The sequence below is a fragment of the Vicugna pacos genome, chromosome 1 (genome assembly GCF_048564905.1).
Source record: "Vicugna pacos chromosome 1, VicPac4, whole genome shotgun sequence".
Taxonomy (NCBI): Eukaryota; Metazoa; Chordata; class Mammalia; order Artiodactyla; family Camelidae; genus Vicugna; species Vicugna pacos.
In genome coordinates this window covers 61,298,725-61,316,047 of record NC_132987.1, presented here as the reverse complement: position 1 = coordinate 61,316,047, position 17,323 = coordinate 61,298,725, and the positions used below count along the sequence as shown (strand labels likewise).

Here is a 17,323-nt window from a genome sequence, read left to right as displayed (position 1 = left end):
GCAGCCCCTGCTCTGAATCCCTGTGCTTATTGAATAGAACATCTCTGCTGAAGTCCCTGGCGTGTTTAGGGACTCGGAGGAGCCTCAGTCCCAGCAAGCAAGGCACAGGGAGCGGCTGAGATTCCAGGCCACCTTTGAGGAGTTGTTTGTTTTCTGAGCCAGACAGTTCCGATGACCCCCTGGAAATGGTGCTCCTTGATGCAGCCTAGCACGACTGTGATCTGAGCTGGCCTGTCAGGAGGACACTGTTTTGTGGATTTAATTCTTCTTTCTTTAAAGGAAAGAAAACAGCGAAGACAGCACAGTGGAGTACCAAGCGGCAAGGCCTCGGGGCACAGAGCGCCATCGGCTGTGTGGGGACAGGGCAGGCAGGCCCCGGACAGGTGTGCTCTATACGGGACGCCTTCTAATGCAGGCCCCAGGCAGCTCACAGGTGTGGAGAGACTTGAAAAGTTGAGAACAGTCTTTCTGCACCTTGAGCCACCACAGAGTTGCAGGAGGCCGGGGCAGCACAGGAGGCAGAGCGAAGGAGCCGCTGCCTCCGGGCCTGCCCCAGGGTGGAGGAGGAGGCTGGCCCTGCCTGCCATCCAGAACCTCCTTCCTGTGCTGAGCCCAGCTGCTCCATCACCACTGCCAAAGGGTGAGGTGCTTCATGGCCTGAGAGCAGGAAGTAAACCCCGGGCCAGCCGCTGGTGAATGGTCAGAATGAGCCCAGGACAGGGACAGTCTCCGTGTATCCGCCCTGGACTCTGCCAGGTTGTCACCATACACAGACTGGGGCTCATAAACGCCCACCACAGCCCACAGGTAGGGCAGGGCTCTCGGGGTGTGAGGGGCAGACAGAGATAAATGCCAGCCCCCTTCCTGTGTGACTTCACTGCAGAGATAGGATGGGATCCTGACACTGGTCCCAAGTCACATCCCCTGCAGAGAGGATGGAAAGGAGTGGAGCCATGGGGCAAACCCAGATAGCCTCTCTCCAAAGTACACACCCTTCTCTGAACCATCTTGCCGGGGCCCTGCTGAGCCTCCTTGTGTCCTTAGCTTGAACTTTCAAATGACAATAGTTTCTTCTCCTGCTTGACCTCACCCAGGAGGATTTAGAGTGCTTGAATAATGTAGGTCCTACGCGGATGGCCCTTTGCTTTAGAGGTTATGTCCACATGAAGACATTGTGACCACACAGATGAAGCACGGACTCCGGAGGTTTTCGGTGTTTTGGGAGTGACTGCCTCTGTAGCCTCCCTTTCCTACCCTGAGCTCCTGCGGCTGGCAGGATGCCCGTTTGGGACATTGCCAGAGAGCCTTCCCTGCCAAGAGCCACCTCCAGGTTCGTGACTGGTTGTCCCATCCAGAGTGGGCCCTGCAGGATAGGGGTCTCATGTCCTTAGTGCTCCTGCGGGAGATCCCTGTGGTTTGGTTACAAAAGATGAGGGGACGATGGGGTCCTGGGATGGTGTGCAGGGGTGAGAGTTTTGCGGAGAGCACCTTGGGTAGTTAAACTCACTAGAAGATGGCAAGTAAAAGAAAACAGGGACCGCAGGCTGACCTCAGTATTTTAGGGAAAGAACTGGATGCACTATGACCCTGAAAGACAGTGTGGTTTTCCTAGCCAGAATCTGGAAAGCATGAGACAAAAGCTGAGGCTGCCATTGTGCTGGTATGGGAAGGGTCACCGGCAGCTTTGTGGTGCCTGGGCATGTGAGCACTTCTGTCCCAGCTGGGCGACCTTGTGCGAGTCACTTCCAGTCTCTGTGTTCCCTGGTGCTCTCTATAGGTTTTTTCAGCTGTTGGATTTTGTGGCTAGGACCATGCTGGAAACAGGCTTCCTGCCTCCGAGCGCACCTGGGGCCGGGGGCTTGCTGGCTCACTCCTGCTGTCCTCTTACCCTTACACACAGCCTGCTTCATGATTGGAATTATCCTGATGAAATCCAGGTCCCCGCCCCCAGTCTTGGTGGGTGGAATCCCCCTATCCGATCTTCTGCTCCACCAGCCAGATCTCCCCTGAGAACCAAAGCACTTTGAGAATCTGTTCTCTGAGGCCTTGCTCACTCCAACTCTGATCTTGGTGAGAGCACAGGACATGAGAGCCCACCCCATAGGCTCCACACAGTCATGGGCCCCTCCGGGAGCTCAGTGCTAAGCACTTCCTCCTGCCTCTGCAACTGCACCTCTGGGCTGAGCCTCTCGGGAGGGCTGTGTGACCACAAGCACATTACTTAACCTCTCTGAGCTTTCATTTCCTTGTCTATAAAGTAGAAATAGTGCTAACCATAGATACTGTTGTGAGGAATTGAGAGAATGTGTGTAAAGCTGAGTAGGGGCCACAGTGAGTGGCAGCAACTCCTCTCCTCCTCCTCATTTTGGGTACAGTGCTTGGTCCATACTAGGCTTCAAGCTGGTGTTTACTGATGACTTAGGGATCTGGATGATCCTGACTTCTGAGAAGGAGGTGATGAGGAGAGAGATTCTGATGCAGGGGAGACCCGGGGGAGAGGCCCCAGGGGTCATCTCGGTGGAGCAGAGATCAGAACTGAGCTTCTTGGCCAACTCGCTGGCTGTGTAGGGCTGAGGCCTGGTGTCTGTGACCCGCGGGAGGGAGCTGGCAGCAGCTCACATGTGTATGCGCTGGGGAGGGGGTGAGGCTGAGGGTGGGTTCAGAGGGGTCCCTCACTTTCCTGCTTTGACCCCCACTCCCACAGGGGTTCCATGTTTTTATGCTGAAATAACCGAGGGAAGGGAGTTCTGGGGAGACGAGGAATTTTCCCACACAGCTGCTGAGACAGTGCACCAGCGGGAGAGGGGAAGCTGGGCAGGTTTCAGCCACATCTGGTGAAGCCCCCAGGAAGGGAGGGAGAGAGGCAAAAAGCTGGAAACAGTCCACTCCTGTTTCCTAAAACCTGTATCTCTGAGCCCACGAAGGACAAAAGTAAAAGGATCAGCAGAAACAAACAAATACAGCGACTGCCCTGTGTGCTGCCTCCCCACGCCCAGCCCCCCACAGCACGTCGCTGGGGGCTCATAACTGGGAAGCATCCAGGTGCCAACACTGGGCCAATGGTGGGGCTTCTCTGGAACATGGACGTGGGTATTAAAACAAAAGCAACAACAAAAAATCCATGTTGTACTCCCACACTGGTACTGCATTTAAAGAGAGATCGATGACTGGAGTTTGGGGCCTACTACAGTCCCTTGAAGTTCGCCCCCAAAATTTGACGGATGGTAGGCCGTAGTTCTGGTGGGGAGCCACAGACTCAGAAAAGGATCCTAGACCTGATCGATCTGCTTAGTAGACGCAGGAATTGAGGCCCCGGGAGGGAAGTGACTTGCCCGAGGTCGCCCTGCTCGGGGGTTGGAGCCACGTGAAGCAGGTTTCGGGCCTCTGTGCGTATGGATGAGGCAGAGGAAGCGTGCGTTTGCTGCCAAGATTCCACACTGCTTCTCACTGAACGTGATGCGTGTCCTTGGCTTCCATCACCTCTGACCGTACTGAGCGTTGTACCTGTGTTCTCTCATAAAATCCCCTCAACAACCCCCTCAACAACCCTTCCATAAGGAAGTCTGCGGCACAGAGAGCTTTTGCGCCTTGTCCAGGGTGGTAGCAGATGACCAGGATTTGAACGCAGACTGTCCACCCCAGAACCTGCATTCTCAACCGCACGGTGCACCAGAACGTGTTTTCAGTCAGTGGACAGCTAATACACACCCGCCTCCCCCTCCACCCTAGGCTGACTGCTGATTCCTGGGGATGGAAGAGGGCAGAACTGGGCCCCCATCCTGGCACCATAAGTGCCCTGCTTCCAGGAAGCATTTCCCGGGCAGCCCCCCACCCCGAGGGCTGTGACAAAGTGATAAGGCCCGGCAAGTATTAGCATAACATTGCAAGTGGCCATGCTACTCATTTCATGGCCATTTTCAGGATAAAATGATATCGCTGCTACTCATGCAGTTTTCATTTCTTTATAAAATTATTAAAAATACCCCACTTTTCTTCTGAGTGTGATCCTGGGGCCAGCAGCGTCAGGATCACCTGGGAACTTGTCAGAAATGCAGCATCTGAATGAGAACCTGCATTTTAACCAGATCCCAGGTGAGTCCTGGCATAGTGACATCTAAGAAGTGCTGCTGCCCGGGACAGGCTCCTGCAAGGCAGGGCCCGCATCTGGCCTGTCGCTGTCCGCCCCCTCAGTGCCTTGTGCCTGACAGGTGGGAGACCCCCAGTATTTATGTCAATGTGCTGATCGGTAGTTTTACCCTTGACCAAAACCTAGGCCACGAATGCGTAGGACAGCAGGGGCAAAGGTAGAGGTCAGCTTAGATGAAGTGGGCGGGCTCACAGATTGCTTCTAGGCTTGAGAAGTAACATATTTACTGGTAGCTCGGCGGCCTTTGTGCCTGGGTCAGCCACAGCAGGGTGAAGGGTGCCGGGCTAGATTGACTGATCTCAATTCCAGACACAAGGTTAAATTCCACATGTGCCCCTCCCCATCACCCTTACCACATACGCCCCTGTGCTGCTCACTGTCCCGGAAAACACCCCAGCTTGTGTCCTGGGTACTTCTCTCCTGTGTCCCCTAGTGCCGTGGGAGGAGCAGTGATCCAATTCTGAAGGTGACTCTGGCTTTGTCTTTACCCTGAAGAAAGTCCCTCGCTCAGCCTAACTCCAGGGAAAGGGCAGGATCTTGGAGCTGAGCTGAGGCCCCCTGCATATGGTCCTCACCAGCCCAGCCTGCTGACTGCAGGCCCTGCAGTCTCCTGCTTGGGTCCCAAGGCTCCCACCAGATTTAAGCTGCTCCGAAGCAGTGATGTACAAGCCCTGCTGCTTGGAGGCCAGGAGCTCCTCCAGGGCCAGCACTGGAAGGGGCATTGTCCACAGAGCTGTGGGCACTGCTGGATCAGGTTCCCAACTGGGGCTCTTCATGGCTAACCTTTGTCATACCAGCATCTCATCACAGGTGTGGATTCCTTAGCTCGTGGTGATACAGGAAAAAAAATGGGTGCAAGATGATGGCCATGTCCCAGATCTTGGTCAGGTCCCTGGGACGCACCCTACCAAGTGAGGGTCCTTGGCTTTGCGCAGGAAGAAATTCAAGAGTGAGCCATAGTTGAGTAAAAGTAGATTTATTCAGAGAGATGCACATCCCATAGACCGAGTATAGGCAGGCCATCTCAGAAGGCCAGAGGCCACAAGGGGTTGTTAGAGTGAAAACAGATACACACTCCTTAGACAGAGTGTGGGCTGTCTCAGAAGGCAAGAGAGACAGTGACCACAAGGTGTGAGGTTGTTAGGTTCTATGGGCTCAGGAATTTCATATGCTAATGAGTAGGAGGATTATTCCAACTACTTCGGGGAAGGGTTGGGGATTCCCAGGAACTGGGCCACCGCCCTTTTTTTGACCTTTCACGGTCAGCCTCGAAGTGTCTTGGCACCTGTGGGAGTGTCATTAACCATGCTAGTACATTGAAATGTGTATAATGAAGCTCAAGGTCCACTGGAGGTTGAATCTCCCGCCATCTTGGACCTCAGGGTCTATGGGAGTTAACTTTTCCACCATCTTGGGCTCGTTGCTGTCACTCCTTTAATGGCTGTGCCCTACCCTCTTCCTTCCGGTCTCAAGGGGACCAACTTTTCTCTCTCCTCTTCTCCATCCTCATCCTGAGGGGGACCTGGCTCCCTCCAGTGAAGACCACTCATGGCTCCAGCCCACAGGGCCCAGGGCACACTCTCCCCCAACTACCTTTTGAACTGTTGTTCCACTGCCTTCATTCAACATTCTCCACTTTTAAATTTCCACCATTTGATTTTACAGTTTCTTATTCCTTTGTTCATTCATTCTTTAATCCATTTATGCAAACATTCATTTGAAACGTAACAGTTCTCAGCGGCCTACTGTGAATCAAATGCCCACACCAGGCTCCCAAGACATAAAAATGAGTAAGATGCTTTCCGGTTATCACTCCTGGGCTCCCTGACTCCACTCACACCCTCAGCGCTCAGGCAGACTCTTTCATTCATCTTTCATTGATTCCTTACTGCATTTCCCAGGTGCCCTCATAAATGATTCCTCTTTCTCAAGGCCTTCTTTGCACCCCAGCCCCTCTGTTTCCCTGGATGACTTCACCTCTCACCTTCCCAAGATTTCGAATTCACCAAAAATGAGCTTTCCCAATATCCCTAACTCCCCACTCAGAGCTGTCCCTTCTTACTTCTGTCCCTCCTCCAGTCTCAGATGCATCCCAGGATTTCCCTCTTCTTGGCAGACCCTCCTGCCTGGCCCCTCTGACCTTGGGCATATGTTTTATATCTTCCTATTAAATGGAGATTTGAGTCCTTACCTCATTTGTTTATTAAAACATTAAACACGTTTCATACATTTGAGGACTTAAAACAGGGCCTGGCACATAGTAAGCACTCACTAAATATTAGCCGTTGTCATGATTATCATTCCTCAGAGTGCCACCCTGCCGTTCACTCTGTGCGTCTTTTCTCCATTCTGGCCTTCACGCCCCTTTCCCTTGGCGTGTGGACACACTCAGCTTCCCTCTCAGCCAGTATTTTTCCCTCTGCCCTTTCTTTGCTGCCGGTGCACCTGCCTTCTCTGCCTCTGTCCCAGGGCAGGAGTCCCGCCTCTTAGTCTCCATCACTCACTGCTCAATGGTCTCGGGCACCTCCTGCAGCATTTTTGAGTCTTCATCCCCCACAGTTTTCAACACTGTTACATTCCAGGCATGTGGCGAGGTGCTGGGGGCAGCTTAGGCTGGGTGGGGAGCCAGGGGAGATTGATAGCCTAGAGAGTAGGAGAGGTGGGCCCAGAGACTCCCAAGGGGCCGACGGGCAGGTTCCCTGGGGGTGAGGGCAGGGTGCAGGGGTCTGAGGGCATCTATGTCGGCTCCCTGTCCCTGGAGCAGAGCACCTTGTGGTGGCAAGGCGCATGGAGGGGGAGCTGAGTGGGTGGCTCAAGTGGGGCTTGCAGAAAACCCTGAGGCCAAGGTGAGGCCATCACCATGGCCATTGAAATTATTGAGGGTGCCTTAGGAATGGAGCAGAGAAGATGGCTTAGGTGGTGGGCAGAGGTGATGAGCAAGGTGAGGAGGCAGCTAGACTGCTGGTGGAGGCTGCAGTGGAGGAGGGAGGACAGCTCTGGAAGGGTGTGCAGCGGGGAGGCACACCCTTCCCTGGAGTTTGGGGCAGTGGCATTGGGATTGGTCTCTGCCTGGGGAGGGACCGAGGTGTCATTCTGTCCAGATCAGTGTTTGCTTGAATGGGAGGCAGAGAATGGTTAGCTGGTATCAGTAAGAGGGTTTGGAGGGCAACATCTGGGGAGAGAAGGTCTGGAGGCCACTGGATTGGGTGGGGATGAGGGGGTAGGGGAAGAAGGCTGGGGCACTTTGGGCACCTGGGTCACAGGGCTGGGGGACAAGGGGTTTGCATGGGCACAACGGGCCTGCAGGTCGGGCTGGAGGTCCGCATGCTCCTCAGGGGTTCCCACAGCAGACAGAGCATCCTACATCTTTCCTCGTGTCTCTTTTTCCATTCCCTAAGTGTCAGAACCCTCTAGAATTTCATCCTGCCTGCTTTGCCTGTGACCTGTATCCAGCCACCTGCGGAACATTTCCACGTCACTCTTCTCCCTGGCATCTATTCAGGATTGAACGGGTCACTCCCCTCTTCCTCCTCCCAGCCTTGCCAAGCTGTTAGTGGCTCCACCATCCCTGTAGTAACCTAGGCTTGAAGCTGCTCAGAGCTCCATTTGCCTGGTTGAACCTTGCAATTTCTCTTCCCCCATCACCTCTGTCCCTTGTCACTCCCCCAGTTCCCCTCCATGCAGCCCTCCGGGGCCCCGCCCAGTTTAGGCATGGCCTGCTCCAGAGCTGTTTGTCAGATTGAGTGACAAGGAATTCCCTGCCTCACCCATCTGTTAGCAGGTGTGGGAGGCAGCCCACGAGGCTGGGATGTCAGGCAGGCCAGGGAATGATGGGAGAGGCAGAAAAGAGGACAGATGCTTCAGAGAAGGGCATCCCACCGCCTCCTGAGGGCGTGGGGAGCAGCCTCTAGGCCTTGACAGTGCCTGGATGCAGGGATGTTCACGCTACATGATTTCAATGCTCTGCCTGGTTTGAGAGAGTCCCACACAGGTGGATGGGTTATAGCTGGTGCCGCTCTAGGAATGAGACAGTTGACGTGGGTCATCTTCATCATTGTAGACTCTGTAAAGCAGGAAGCCATGTCAAACAGAAACCTGTAGATGGCTGGTGGGTGGATGAGGGCTGGTCCCTGGGAGACCACCACACCCTGAGAAGAGCCTGGGCAGGGAGGGGGTCTGCCTTCTGGGAATGGGCGCCCACAGTGACAGTGAAGGGCCTGGCGCTGGGCAGGTTTGTGCCTGCATTTGCTCCTAGAGTCCAGTGTGGCCCTCGGGGGAGTCTCATCCCCATCCCCATCCCCACAACCTTGCTGAACAAGCCAAGGCCCTGAGAGGCCCAGGTCTCCGGGTTCCAGGTGCAGCACCCCTCTCACGACCTCATACACTGTTGGCATATTGACATCTGGGTCTCGGCCCCCCTGCACTATCAGTTTCCTGAGGGCAGGGGTGTTCTACTCGCCTCCGTATCAGCTGGGTCTAGTCAGTGCTCCGCTAAATACGTGAGAGATCGCTGATTGACTCTTCCCCTAGTTCAGTGTGCTCTCTGGCGTCCCTGCACGTCTCACAAAGACATGGCAGAAGGGACTTCGGGGCCTCTCTCTGCTGGCTGACAGTGGTGATGAGTAGCCCCTGTCAGTCCTACCACTGATAACCTGTGTGACTTTGGGCACATTTCTCACCCTCTCTGAGTTAGAGACCTGCCTGCTTTGGGTCTTGTTATCAAGAGATCCTAACAAGGCTCAGTTGTGACTCTTGGCAGTAAGAAATGCCCTGGGAAAATGGGCCATTTAAAGCTTTGGGGGAGGGGGACAACTCCAGGCAGTCCGTATCCTCTGCAGTTTGACACCACAGGGCAGTGTCCCCTAGACAACGTCAGGGTCAGCGCCCGTCCCACAGAACTTCGGCCTCAGCCCGAAGCAGGACCGAGACGCAGTGCCGCTGCCCTGAGTCAGCCCCACGTCTCCCACAGCCGGCCCCTGGTGGCCGCAAGGCGGGGCTGGATGGAACACTGGGCTGCTCCCGGCATGGCTCTTTGCTCCTGGCCTTTCCGCACAGAGGACTAGAAAACAGGGTCCCCTCCAAGTCAAACAATAGCTGATTGGACCTGGTACACAGCATGGGCATGAGGAAAGTGGCGCTTCCTGATTCTGGCCTCTGCTGTTTAGACAGCCTCCAGTTCCTCCAGGTGGAGGCTAGCCTTGCTGGCTTCTTAGTGACTCTGCCCTCAGCTTGAGGAATGGTGACATGTGGTCCCTGTGAATCCAGATCTATGATGGAGCCTTTTTGGCCTGAGAGCTTGAACTCAGCCTGAGTTGGCTGGCACAGGCTTCTAGAACCTTTCTGTAAGACTGCCCGGGCCCGGTATGTGTTCTCATCCTTGCTTCTCCTCTTGGAAGTAACGTGAAAAACTCTGAGTCCAAGGAGCTGAGAAAGGCCAACCCAGGAGAAAAAACTCGAGGAAATAAGGAGGCAGAAGGTCTGTGATTTGGGTGTTGGTGGGGCAGGGAGAGGGACAGCTCATGGCAACACGGGTTCTTCCCTGGAGAAGTGAGCTCGCTGTTCTCTGGGCAGGGTCTGCGGCTGAGAGTCTTGGCGGAGTGACCTTGGCAATGATCATCAGGGGAAAGACCTGAGGGAGGAGATGGCTTTGCTTTTCAAACTTACTTCAACTACCCCTTTCCATCATTTTCGTATTCTTTTTCATTATAGGTTACTACAAGCTATTGAATATAGTTCCCTGTGCTATACAGTATGAACCTACTGTTGATCTGTTTTATGTATGGTAGGTAGTCTCTGCAAATCTCAAACTCCCAATTTCTCTCTTCCCACCCACTTTCCCCACCCTGGTAACCATAAGTTTGTTTTCTATGTCTGTATTTCACTAGTTTTTAATAGTCTTTTTATGACTATTAATTAGAACATACTTGATATAAAAAATTTAGAGGGGGGAGGGTATAGTTTAAGTGTTAGAGCGCATGCCTAGCATGCACAAGGGCCTGGGTTCAATCCCCAGTACCGCCTCTAAAAATAAACAAACCAACCTACCTCCCTCCTCCCCCCGCCAAAAAAAGAAGTTAAAAAAAATTAGAAAACGTATCACCCTTAACTAGAAGAACGTGCCTCATTATGCTTCCCCAACAAGCCTCGTCAGCTTCTGGAAAGACTCAGTATTTACAGCGGACAATCTGCACAGGGGCTTGTTCGCAGCTGAAGTTGTTTCTAAAAGGGAAGAAACCTTATCCCCTCTAGTGTGGGTCTCCAGGTGACCCTGGAGGGTGAGAACAAGGCTGCACAGGCCCAAATGCAGACGATTAAGCGGTGCAACGTGGCTAGGCTGTGGGCCTGGAGGTTAATCTGAGGTACTCCTGGAAGCTCCAGGACTCAGAACCAGATTCCTTCCTTCATACAGAGGTTCCCTGCAGCCTCAGCTCCTGCCATTGGCGGTGCCCTGTGAGCACATATGGTCAGCCCAGGTCCTGGGAGGAAGGCAAGGGTCTGGGTGCCCCCGGCCCACCTCAGAGCGGCTCTCGGTCTGACACCCTCCCCATGCCAGTCCGTGAGGCACCAGTGACCTGCCAAATCAGAAATAAAATTGAAATTCCAGAGTTGCTCCTTGGAACATTAGCCGGTGGTGGAATCCAAGTCAGTCAAAGATGAAAGGGATCTCGGAGATCAGAAGCCCTGGATTCGCGTCAGAGCCCTGACAACTGAGGGCCTCTGTTCCCTTCTGTTAAAATGCAGGCAGTACTGTCCCCGTGCTGCCGGGAGGGAAGGGAGGCAGATGATGTCAGAGGGCTCTGTGGTGGGTGCGGAACTGGGGATCTCACCTTGGTAGCCCCTTACGTGAGCGCTGATCCCCTCCGCGTCCCTGCACCCCTCTCTGCCCCAAGGCTGGGGCAGTTCCTCCAGAACCAGCTGACGTGGAGGCCAGAGAAACCCACTATTCCCCTGAGCAGCTGCTCTGTGTTTTTGAGTTCATTTGGGGGTAGTAGGAATGCTTTCAACAACGGCAATAATTTTCTACTTAGAGAGTCAGTGGTTCATTTTCAGGCTGTGTTGATGCCCCAGCAGACACCCCAGGCAGCTTGCATTTCCAATTTCCTGTCCCTCCTTTGCTTCTGCTTACAAGTCATCATGTGCTGATGTCCAGACCTGGTTCTTTCTGGCTGTCTGTCATAAAATGCCTCTTCATCCTGATTGAGCAGCAGTGCTAGGCAGCACGTTCCCCTAGAGCCACCTGGGTTATGGTCTCTGCCTGGAAGGATGTTGTCCATCTCTCTGCCTCTGGCCCCGCTTTCCTGAGCCCAGCAGGTTTGGTGGCAGGTGACTGTCGTGTAAAAAGGAAGATTTGGAGAGCTCCCTGCTGAAGGTGGTAAGGATGCACCCCGGGACTGCAAATGGCCCCTCTGCTCCCCAGCTTGCTCAAGAGTAGAAACCCTTCCAAACCCTTTTGAAACATCTGGCCACCCCCTCATGGGTCCCCACTCCTCACTCTACCCCACATAGACCTGCCAGTGATGGATACAGGGATCAGAGAAGCAGCGGGTTTTCTCTCGGCAGCAGCAACTTTGTGTCCTGACGTTTTTCTGTCCCTGGTGCCAGACAACACTGAAGACCACGTAGCCTGAGCTGAAGTGACCTTTCCCTCAGTCCTTGTCATCACTTCATGCTTCCTGAGGCCCTGCTGTGTGCGACGCTGAGGAGGCAGTGGTGGTCCTGGGAGACGGAGCTGTGGGGAGCACAGAAGGACCGGTGGGCTTGATGGAGTTCGGGATGTCCACTTCCGTCTCCTTTCCCCTGGGTCTCTCCTCTCTGAGGGCTGAATCCAGTGCCTTGGCAATAAAACCTCCTCCTCCCCTGAAAAAAGAGAAAACCCTTTTCCTAAGGTGACACATAACAGTCTGAACCCTGAGGTTTCAATAGATGACCAGGTGTCCTGGCTTGCCTGGGACGAGGCGTCTCTCAGGACGTGGGACAGCTGGTCACTCTGCTTTTGAAAATGGAAGGGAATGTGGCTATTCGTCCAATTTGCAATACTTTGATTCTCCTTATGATTTCTTCTTTGATCAGTGGCTTGTTTAAAGATATGTGGCTTAACTTCCAAATACTTGGAAAATTTCAAGTGCAATTCCATTTTGGTTAGGGACCGTTTTTATTGAAGTATAGTCAGTTTACAATGTTGTTTGAGTCAATTTCTGGTGTACAGCATGTTTTAGTCGTCCATATACATATTCATTTTCATTACAGGTTACTATAAGATATTGAACATAGTTCCCTGCACTATACCAAAGAAACTTGTTTATCTATTCTATATATAGTAGTTAGTATCTGCAAATCTCAAACTTCCAATTTATCCTTTCCCACCAACTTTCCCCTCTGGTAACCATAAGTTTGTTTTCTATGGGATTCTATTTCTGTTTTGTAAATAAGTTTTTTTTTAAGATTTCACATATGAGTGATATCATGTTATTTTCCTTTTCTTGGCTTGCTTAGACTGACAATCTCCAGGTCCATCCATGTTGCTGCACATGGCATTATTTTACTCTTTTTATGGCTGAGTAGTATTCCATTGTATAAATGTACCCCAACTACTTAATCTAGTCATTTGTTGATGGACATTTAGGTTGTTTCCATGTCTTGGCTGTTGTACATAGTGCTATGAACACTGGGGTGCATGTATCTTTCAGAATTAGACTTACCATATGATCCAGCAACCCCATTCCTGGGCATATATCTAGAGGAAACTCTATTTTCAGTTTTTTAAGGAATCTCCATATTGTTTTCAATAATGGCTGCACCAAACTACATTCCTACCAACAGTGTAGGAGGGTTAGGGACCATTCTTTATCTGATTTTTAACCTTTTAAAATGTATTGAGACTTGTTTTACAGTCCAGTATGTCGTCTATCTTGCTGAATGTTCCATTTGCAGAAGAAAAGAATGTGTGATCTGCTCTTGTTGGGTAGAAAGTTCTACAAATGTCTGCTAGGTCAAGTTGGTTCATAGTTCTGTTCAGATCTTCCATATCCCCTGTCTACTTGCTCTGTCAATTACTGGGTAGGGTTAATAACATTTCCAACTACAATAGTTAAAAAAAAAACCCTCCCCTAGTTGGAGGGTCCCCTCTGCCATTCTGTGGTGGCCCAGCTCTATTTGGTAGAATTTTAGCTGGTTTGCAACATGTTCCTGAAATAAATGAATTAACAGTAGTCAGACTACATTCTAACCCTGCTGTGATCCCATCACTGCAGGCTTTAATGGCTAGAAAGATCCAGCATCTCTATTTGATTTGGAAACTTAAAGTTGTTATCACCAAGCAGGTGCCAGTGCTCTGTTCTACTCACAGTCCAATTATGGTGAAACCCAGACAATGAACCTGTGTATTCCACTTGTAAGAATGTCCAACCGGAATGCCTTGCCCCTGGCCAGGAGCAAACTCTTGGCCCCCTGTGATATGCAAGACCTCAAGGAAGCTCTATTCCCAGGCCCAGAGAATGTGTTGGAACTGGAAAATGACTCAGGGTGCCCAACCCAGGCCAGGCCTCTGGTTTTCTTTCCACTGTGTTGTCCACTTCACCACAGCTCCTGCCCTGCGATGGGTCAGGGGAGCTGTCTCTGTGGCAGACCAGAGATTGGCATTTCCAGGCTGGGAGCAGAGCTGGTTTTGCCATGATGCAGCATTCCCCACGCTACAATCTAGGGAAGGGGCGAAGCTGGTAAAGTAGGTGGGTTGGAGTTTGATGCAGAACACGCCCCAGCCCACCCCTGCTCTTCCGCCTGACAAAGGGCCCTCTGACTTAACTCCACGTCACAGGCTTCTCTGCTGTGACTGGGGGTGGGGCCTGGGGCACTCTCGGCTCCCTCCTGTGCCCACCTCTTGCAGGAGCTTGATGTTAAGGAGGCTGGAGAACAGAGTGGCTAGCGCTCTAACCATGTCACTCACTGGGAGGTTTCTGATCTGCCCTCCCTTCTCCAAATGGAAGCACTTGGTTAGAGGACCTAGAAGGGGCCCCCGGCTCTAACATCCTGTGAGCTGTGGACCTGGATCAGATTTCTAAATCTGCCAAGAGAACTTGAAATTGAGCTGACCTTCTCTCTCAAATAGCCATAATTCCACCTCCCTCTCCCACATCTGCTTTGCGCCCTCACCCATGGGTGTTTCCTGAGGGGTTTCAAGCCTCCAGCCCCTACCCCACCTTCAGAAATGCTAGGCATAGGGTCTTAATGATGAGGCTTGTTCTAAAGCAGAAGAAGATTTTGTTTCTGCCTGTGTCTTTCCCTGCTCACCATTCAGAATTGCTTCCCCACTTTTCTCTCTCCTTTTCAAGATCAAAGACAAGAGGGTGGAAAGTTCCACCTACCTTGTTGCAATCTTCAGAAGTAGACACTGGGGCCTGATGCTGGCTTGGGCTGGTTGTGACTTTGGGGAAGTCCCTGCACCTCCCTGTGCACCAGTGTCCTTGGGCGTGGGTGACATGTGGCCACTTAGGAAGCACAGGTACCACACTCTATGGGACGGGTGTTCTAAGTCTGTACAACGCGAGCCATGCGGACAATGATGTATGTCATCCTGAGGAAGCCGAGTGTGGTGGGAAGAGCAGGAGGCCTGGATCCAGGTCCCGGCTCTGCCTCTTGCTGGCAGTGTGATAAGATTCTGAACCTCAGAACCTCTCAGTTTTTGTAGCTGTAAACCTGGGGTGAAAACAGTACCTCCTCTCAGAGTGGTTGTAAAGACCCAGGGAACCAGGACTGGCAAACTGTGCCCCACATACACCCCGGGCTAAATCTGTCCTTTCCCCTTTCCAGGCACACATTCTGGCAGTTCCGCCATGAGAACCCCAAGACCCGAGTTGGGGGTCCTCCCCCCGAAGGGCTCCCTGGCTTCAACAGCGGGGTGATGCTGCTCAACCTGGAGGCCATGCGCCAGTCCCCACTCTACGGCCGCCTGCTGGAGCCGGCGCAGGTGCAGCAGCTGGCCAACAAGTACCGCTTCCGGGGGCACCTCGGGGACCAGGACTTCTTCACCATGATCGGCATGGAGCACCCCGAGCTCTTCCACGTGCTGGACTGTACCTGGAACCGGCAGCTGTGCACCTGGTGGAGGGACCACGGCTACAGTGATGTCTTTGAGGCCTACTTCCGGTGTGAGGGCCACGTCAAGATCTACCATGGGAACTGCAACACCCCTATCCCAGAGGCCTAAGTCCCTCTCACCTGGCCTGGGGTCTGGGAACGGATCTAGGGCACCTCTGGGACAGGCCCCGCGGCAGTGTCTGACCTCAGAGGTGCCCTAGAGAGATGTCCCTGGGGTCCGGTGCTGCAGCTCCCCCACCTCAGGTCACTGCCCTGTGGCCCCAGTGACCACCGGCCTGCACACTGCTGGTGCTTGGGACCTTTTGCCTCCAGCCGTCATGAACGACAAACACGCAGACCTCTGGTGGGCGAGGAAGCAAGCATGTGAAAAGAAGGAAGGAAAAAATGGTGCCACTTGGCTTCAGCCCCCAAAGAATGGAAACCTTGGACCAAATATAAATTTGTTTTAAATCGATAGGTGAGACAGAACAAACAGTCCTGCCGTTGCTCCCAGTGAGCTCTAAATGTGTGAGTCAGGGTTTTAAAAACCATTCCCAGAACTGAAGCATCCAAACGAAGGCCGGCCTTCCGCTGCGCCCCGAGGGGGCTGTGTGCCTACTCCCACGACGCGCGCGTCACTGGGCGCAAGTGTAAAGTCACCACCTCTTTGGGGTGCCTTCAGCACCAACTGTGGCCCACATGGAAAAACCGGTCCCATTATTTTTGCCTTCATAGCTTTTATCTCCCAACATCATCACAGAACCTCATCCTCCCTTAGTCATCTGAGCCAGCTCCAGGTGACCAGACTCTGCTCAGAAGTCAAATCCTCCATCAAAGAACAGAGACTGTCCATCCCCAAGGACAGGCGATGGCATTGTCTGGACTAGGAAGGCTCATTCCAAAGAGGAGCCCGGCCGTGCACAGCCGTGCAGCTTGGAAGAGGCATCATTCTTAGACTTACAAGCATCCTCGTCTCTATTTAGAAGACTCCTCCTTGTGATGTTCTTGTTGCACCAGGTCAAACCCCATACCTGAGAAGACGTTAGGCTGTCGTTTCTTGATTTCTGCTTTTAGTGAGCGCTCCTGCTTGTGAGTGAGCTGCACACATGCAGCCCCTGCTGGTTCATTTTGTACAACCAGTTGAGGTCCCTGGGGAAGAAACGTTGAATTTTCATCTCATTTCAATTTCATTTAACTTTTTTCCACCATAAGTGAGAAGAGTTAATAAATAATCTTTGAGAACACAATGATTTACGTGTTTTCCCTCTGATTACAGCTTTCTACTACCTGAAGGTTCTGAGGCAAGAGCGTCATCAGCGTGGTTCAGAGTAAGTGTGTTCACAGCCGGCCTCAGGAGGAGCACATCCGAAGGGGCGGCTAGCAGTGTTGTACTGGGTTCAAAATAGAGAATCGTTTCATTCTAGCTACTGGCAGGCCCGTCTGCTTCTGGAAGCAAAAACAGCCACCTCATCCCTTCTCATCCAGCTTACTCCTAACTGGCCAGTTATAGCATACCCTGTTAAAACAGCACATGTCTCTCCTCTCACCTCCGACAGAACTGGTCTGTTCTCTTAGGTTCTTGATTTCCCATTTATAGCTACCAATTACCACCTGCGTGCTGGGCACTACGTGTGTGATAGCACACACTATCACTGATCCTCATGAAGGTAATTTGGAGTCAAAAATTTTTGGTAAGAAAAATGACGAGATGTGGACAGTCAATGTTTATCTTTTTTTATAAGAAAAAAATTAGGAGCCACTTTAAATGTTGAATATGGGAGTAGATAATGTGTTATGTATATATAATGGAATACCTTAGGCATTAAAAATATTTTTGAAAAATAATACCTTGGAAAATGCATATTGTGTGCTATTAAGAAGGCAAAACACAAAGTTATATGTATAGTATGATCCTCATTTTATTTTTTAAATTACATATATATGTATGTGTGTATGTAAATATATAAAGAGAGAACCTGTTCTGTTGTGTTTCATTAGTTCAACTCCTAGAAAATCACGTGTTTCAAACACCACATTAAAAAATCAACTTTTTAATGGGGAAAAAGTGAGTGAAACACTAGAGCATTTTCAACTCAACAGAAG

General features: G+C 51.9%; 1 protein-coding gene and 1 long non-coding RNA gene across 2 annotated transcripts in view; one reads left to right on the top strand and one right to left on the bottom strand.

Moving 5' to 3' along the window:
• The window catches only part of XXYLT1 (xyloside xylosyltransferase 1), a 161,900-nt gene extending 144,701 nt beyond the window's left edge, over window positions 1-17,199 (top strand). The window contains exon 4 of the mRNA XM_031681459.2: window positions 14,954-17,199. Coding sequence (XP_031537319.2) covers window positions 14,954-15,350 — 397 coding nt within the window. The 3' untranslated portion in view covers window positions 15,351-17,199. The remainder of the gene's footprint in view (window positions 1-14,953) is intronic.
• Window positions 16,246-17,323, bottom strand: part of LOC116282632 (uncharacterized) — an 85,398-nt gene continuing 84,320 nt past the window's right edge. The window contains exons 12-13 of the long non-coding RNA XR_012073608.1: window positions 16,508-16,611; window positions 16,246-16,369 (exon numbers count right to left, since the gene is read on the bottom strand). This is a non-coding gene — a long non-coding RNA (uncharacterized lncRNA). The remainder of the gene's footprint in view (window positions 16,370-16,507; window positions 16,612-17,323) is intronic.